Below are 6,107 nucleotides of genomic sequence, written 5' to 3'. Positions count from 1 at the left end.
CCTGGAAATAACTGTTTTTAGTTGATTTGGCCCCTTCGACGGTAACCCGTTAAAAATCCGGCGATAGCTCCGATTTGGCATGGGTAATTTAGTCATTTCAGGGGTAATTTAATCCTCCTTCTCTAACAACCCATCCTCTTCTCGCCGCAACTCCACAGAAACCATGGGTGCCATTCTTGGAAAGCTTCTTCCAATCAAACACCCATCCCAGGAAGCCCGAGACTCATTCAAGGAGTACCTCGAACCATCAAAGCTAATTCTCCCAACAAACCGAACCCGTAATCTGTCATCTCCGGTTGGATCTCTCTGTTCTGCTTTGACGTTGGCATCTCAGCAGGCAAAGCAACTGAAGTTTTGCCATTTTCTTGCTTCTTCAGCTTCTGCTTTGTCTGTAAATCAAGATCTATATGATCCTTCATAGGCTTTAATATATCACCTCTCACGCCCTCTTCTCCCACCATCTAAGCAACTGAAGTTCTGCCATTCAATCTGATCTAGTTTTAGCAGGTGCCTTCTTGTATATGTTGCAACTGAAACCAGCACTTTGAGCAATTCATAGCCAGTCATTCCAGGCATGCAATAATCTGTGATTATCATATCTACCTTCAAACCCTAAATTCACATCCACAAAACAATCATCAATCAAATTTTGCTGAAACCAAACCCATAAATATTCTACATTATGAAAGAGAAAAAAAAAATCAACAGATTTATGGAATTCACTTACATCAAACCCAACAGAACTCTCTTCCTTGTCCAATCCTAAGAATTGCAGAGCTCTACTCCCACTATCCACTGCTGTCACTGCAACAAACAAATTTTTTTTTCTTACAGTCTCAGTGAACATGGAAACTAACAGAGCAGTTGCCAATTTTCAGGGCGAAATTCCGGAGCGCGGCAAACCTTTGCAGGATGTAGTTTTGAGCAATTTCTCGATTACTTTCCTGTCGACGAGGCTATCGTCGACGGCGAGGACATGAACGCCGTGAGATTCTAAGGGCAGCGACAATCCGGCAGGTCCCTCAGCCCTCCGCCACCGTGAAAACACCCCGTTCCTCGCCATCTCTCCCACACAGCTGAATCCGCAAGCTTGCTGGGGAAAGAAGCAAAAGATTATGGTGATTTGAAGCTCATATATCGCAAGAACAAAATCGAAACTGAATCTCTGTGATTTCCTATATGATTTGCTGTGCGATTTCCTATACGATGCACGTTGCCATCTTTCCTCGCGCACATATACAAAGCTAGGCTGTCTCTTTCTCTTCTCATTTCTGAATTTGTACATTCAAGGGCATTCAGGAGGGGTTATTAGAGAAGGAGGATTAAATTACCCCTGAAATGACTAAATTACCCATGCCAAATCAGAGTTATCGCCAGATTTTCAACGGGCTACCGTCGGAGGGGCCAAATCAACTAAAAACAGTTATTTCCAGGGACTAAATCGATGATTTCGCGATTAAGGGACTACATTGATATTTCGCTAACAATTGAGGGACCAAATCGTTGATTTTCCCTATTAAATATGTTATGTATTTATTTACCAAGTATTTTATACACATATAATAAATATTAATATTTTGTTCAATACTTTAACATGATAATCTACGATACACATCTCACAACACATGAAGCATGTAGAGAAAAAAAACTACCACTATCAAATATAAACAGGTGCTTGTAAGATAAAGAGTTCATAGTACAACTAATATCTCAATCATATACACATCAAGACAAATCTAAAATTTCACATACTATAATCTCATTGCATGATGATACCACTACTAACCCAATTGCACTTGACACATTACCAATAAAAAAAAATAGAGGATATGTACTGAAGATGAAAGACAATACAATGCTACCCAAAAGAAAATTAAGGAAACTTAAAAGAGAAATTTAAGCTAAAAGTAGTATTTATTTAAACTATCGCTTTTAAACTAAGTATTTAGACTAGCGTTATTAAAAAGTTACAAACATTTATTTCTGTGACAATTATAATTTTCATATATTATCTTGCATTTATATACTTTGAATTACCGATTTAAATAAACAAATTCAACATTCAATTACCTATTCATGAATATCTCCTATATAATACTCCGTATTGCATTGATATATTTTAAAGTAATTATTTGAAAATAATTATTGGGCATTATATCATTTGCCCAATGCGCCTATAAAAACTAATTTTAATTTTAATATAAAATAATAATAACAACCTGGCGCGGTTTACGATTTCAAAACAAAGAGGCCCATAAACTCCACATTCATCACAATCAAGGCAGGTGAGTGGAGTTCTGGACTGTGCCACTGTGGTGAGTGGACAACCTATGCGACATTTTTCATGAGTTTATATGGTTTCTGTCGTTGTTACCCTTTCTTTTTCAAAAACACACCTTAAATAAGAAGCCAAGCAATTAAATGGTATTCAAAGCTATTTATGGTACATTTATAACATTCCTATTCTAATTGACTGCTAATATGTAAACCTTAATACACCTTATAAAGAAAGAAAATGCATTTCCCCTTCTTCCTTGTCACCTCAAGGTGTAATTTCACTTTCTCTAACTCCCATGCGGTGGAAAGATCTCTCGGTTGGTGCCACTCAATTATCCTCAACAGCCACCCATCAATAAGCGGTGGAAAGATCTCTAGGTTGGTGCCTTTGCTTCATATTTAGAATTTTCTTGTAAATGGCAATTTGAAGATATTCTGGGTTTTGGTTTATGTGATCAAATTAAAGGATTTGAACTTGGGTGTGAGTGAAGTGCTGCAATTCAAGATTATTGGTTTTTGTTAGCAAGAATTTTGGACTGGGATCATTGTGGGTTGTTTAATTTACTGTAATTTCTGGGTTGCTTGTTCTTGAGTAATGATTTTACATGTGCTTTTGATGCAAAAATAGTGCATACCCAGATGAGTGTTTTTGTTTTTTGGTAGTTAATTGGATGCTATTATGAGAATTAGTCTTCCAAATACTGTCTGCCTACTGAACCAGTGAGCTAAACACGTTCGAGCACTATTTTGAAAATTCTTCTCCCAAATACTGCCTACTGAACCAGTGAGCTAAGCCCGTTCGGTCACTATTCTGAGAATTCTGTCTCAATGGAGGGAGGTAAAGATCCACCACAACTGGTTATAAGCAAGGGAGGCCAACCTAGGGTTTTGCCAAAGAGACTCTTGCATTTATTTTTGCTTCTGTGTTTTGGCTTTTCAGTGGTCTGTATTTATACAATCAAGGGGTTTGGAGCTCTTAGTGTAGTGAATAATATAGTGAAGCCTAGTTTGGAATCCTGGCCAAATGGTTTGGAGCATTGGCTTAAGCCTCCAACCAATTTGACACATTCAATGTCTGATGAAGAGTTGTTTTGGAGGGCATCTTTGGCGCCGAGGATAAAGAAGTATCCCTTCAAAAGGGTTCCCAAGATTGCGTTTATGTTCTTAACTAAAGGGCCGTTGCCATTGACGCCTCTTTGGGAGAGATTCTTCAAGGGGCAACGGGGGCTGTTTTCGATATACATCCATTCCTCGCCATCATTTGAAGCTGATTTCCCACCCTCATCGGTTTTCTATAGAAGGCAGATACCTAGTAAGGTAATTGTTATGTTGTTTTTTTGTCGTGTATTTGCTTCTATTGTTTGCAATAGCAGCTGCTTGTATAGTTGTATGACTTGACATATAACATTTAACGTAATAATCATCTGTTTGACTATACCAACTATGGAGCAACCGAGCAAGCAAATATTTATCATGCTAAACTGTTAATTGTCAAAAAGAATTGTAGCTCATACAGAGCCTATGACACGTGATTTCTATTTTCATGGAGATGGGATCACAGCTCAATTTTTCTGTTCTTTAAGGAATTAAATAACAGAGTAGGAATATGGTGTTCACTATGACCTGCAGAATGAAGTAGGAGGAAAAATTTGGTCAGCATTCAAAGTTTGTCTGTTATTCAATTCTCAAAAGGATTTCTGTCATGTGTACCAACCTTTTCTACTACTGTTGGATGGCGCCAATTGTTCGTTCGGTTATTCGGGTGACGAGGGAAACACAGGGTAAACCCGCTTTGTGACCCTAGCTGGCAAATGACCATAAAGAGGTAATACGGTTATTCGGTGACGAAGGAAACACTTGGTAAACTCGCTTTGTGATCCTAGTTGGCAAAGGACCACAAAGAGGTAAACCAACCTGAGTTATCTATAGTTGACGGGCTCAAACCAAGAAGACCAATAGAACGCTCTCAGTGGGAGCCGAACTTGCAACCTTGCGGTTGCCAAGCCAACAGTGACCAACTTGGCTGAAGTTGCCCCTTACTGTTATTTTTTTGTTTGGATGGCGAGGAAACCCACAGTTACTACCCGAGGGCGTGCACCGAGTAAACCTTGCCTGATAACCTTAACCGGCAAAAGACCACAAACTGGTAAACTAGCCTTGATAACCCACTCAAACCAGAAAAGCCAATAGGCGGCTCCGACTGCGAGTCGAACTTAAAACCTTGTGGTTACTAAACCAACTGCCCCTATTGTTATTTATTTCTGCTAATTCTTCTTGTACGATTATACGTTTCTGTAATCTTAACCAATTCAGCATTGTTTCATCCTCTGTAGGTTACAGAATGGGGGACTATGAGTATCTGTGATGCAGAGAGAAGACTTGTAGCCAATGCACTGCTGGATATAAGAAATGAATGGTTTGTTCTACTATCAGAGTCCTGCATCCCTCTGTTCAACTTCACCGTCATCTATCGCTACTTAAGGAGATCAAAACATAGCTTCATTGGTGCATTTGATGACCACGGGCCATATGGGCGAGGGCGTTACAACACAAACATGGCACCCGAGGTAAACATTACAGATTGGCGAAAAGGACCACAGTGGTTCGAGATCAACAGGAAGCTCGCCCTCTACATTGTAGAAGACGCGAAATTGTACCCAAAGTTTGCTGAGTTCTGCAAGCCGCATTGCTATGTGGACGAGCACTACTTCCCAACCATGCTAACTATCCAAGCCGGAAGCGTCTTGGCCAACCGAAGCGTCACTTGGGCCGACTGGTCTCGAGGTGGCGCCCACCCCGCCACTTTTGGGAGCTCGGACATCACACCGGATTTCGTGAAGAGGATCCTTGAAGCTCATAGCTGCCTGTATAATGGCCACAGTATATCAATCTGCCATCTTTTTGCCAGAAAATTTGCTCCTGGTGCCTTGGAACCTCTCATTTTGTTAGCTCCAGAATACTTAGGTTTTTGATGGATAGGGAAACGGATTTCTAACACGCGGCCAACTCATAGTGATTTATCCCTCTACTATCTTGTTGGACCGTAATATGGACGCAAGGGAATTTCACTTTTGTGGACAATGAAAATGGATTTCTTAAAACAGAAAAAAAAATTCATTTTTAGTTTGGACTATTGTAGTATTCCCATATTTAGTCTTATTCTTTTATTTTTACCCTATTACATCTTTATCTTTTATAAACAATTCTTTTTCCTTTATTTTTTTGTTGTCGACACTTGCATTATAATTTTTATTTTTTATTTTTTGCTATGTCCAATTAGCACTTAATGTTTTGCTCATGAAGAGGCATTAGTGTGAACTCTTTGTTATATTTATTTATTCTTGAGAAATTTTTTTACAATACTTAATAATTAATTCGTGATGTAGTTGATTGATTAAATAATTAATAATATAATTTTTTATTTTTTTTTATATATTGGAAGAAAGACTAAGAAAAACTAACTATACTACATAAATAGTTGGCAAATCTACTCCTTCAACAATATTCTCAATCATGCAAGCCCCTTGGTGGGGTTTCAAAAACATAGTGTTCAAGATGGATAGTATTAAGACTTGACACCATTTAGTAATCTAGTTAGCACATCGGTTTATCTCTAATAAAAAAAAAAATGTAAGGGCTTGTTCAATGAGAGAGTTTTTGGCTTATTTGGATAACGACAGATAAGAGTTTTTAGATTTTACTCAGAGGTGTTGAGATTTTGTCATAATAGGAGGAAAAGAAAAAACAAGAATGTTTATGCGCTATTTGTGTGCTTACAAACATGTTATAGTGGCCACTTACTAACAACCACTCTGACTTTTTATTGATTT

The 6,107-nt window shown here is 38.4% G+C and overlaps 2 protein-coding genes across 5 annotated transcripts; one reads left to right on the top strand and one right to left on the bottom strand.

Annotated features, from left to right (window-relative positions):
• Positions 1 to 432: 432 nt before the first annotated feature.
• LOC109179756 lies at positions 433 to 1,285 on the bottom strand. Its single transcript, XM_019329252.1, has 3 exons — positions 904 to 1,285; positions 728 to 804; positions 433 to 612 (listed from the first exon to the last, which is right to left on the bottom strand). The coding sequence occupies exons 1-3, from the start codon at positions 1,283 to 1,285 to the stop codon at positions 433 to 435; spliced, it is 639 nt and encodes a 212-aa protein (XP_019184797.1).
• A 1,176-nt stretch (positions 1,286 to 2,461) lies between these two features.
• LOC109179735 lies at positions 2,462 to 5,468 on the top strand. 4 transcript variants are annotated; one of them, XM_019329229.1, is made up of 3 exons: positions 2,462 to 2,655; positions 2,941 to 3,594; positions 4,611 to 5,468. In XM_019329229.1, exons 2-3 carry the CDS (start codon positions 3,106 to 3,108, stop codon positions 5,247 to 5,249), a joined length of 1,128 nt encoding a protein of 375 aa, XP_019184774.1. In that variant the 5' UTR covers positions 2,462 to 2,655; positions 2,941 to 3,105; the 3' UTR covers positions 5,250 to 5,468. The 4 variants fall into 4 exon arrangements, with proteins under 4 accessions (XP_019184774.1, XP_019184773.1, XP_019184772.1 ...); XM_019329228.1 differs by having other exon boundaries at positions 2,462 to 2,951; positions 3,084 to 3,594; XM_019329227.1 differs by having other exon boundaries at positions 2,462 to 2,956; positions 3,089 to 3,594.
• The last annotated feature ends 639 nt before the right edge of the window (positions 5,469 to 6,107 follow it).

The sequence above is a fragment of the Ipomoea nil genome, unplaced genomic scaffold (genome assembly GCF_001879475.1).
Source record: "Ipomoea nil cultivar Tokyo-kokei standard unplaced genomic scaffold, Asagao_1.1 scaffold0980, whole genome shotgun sequence".
NCBI lineage: Eukaryota > Viridiplantae > Streptophyta > Magnoliopsida > Solanales > Convolvulaceae > Ipomoea > Ipomoea nil.
This window is presented reverse-complemented; position numbering and strand designations above follow the sequence as displayed.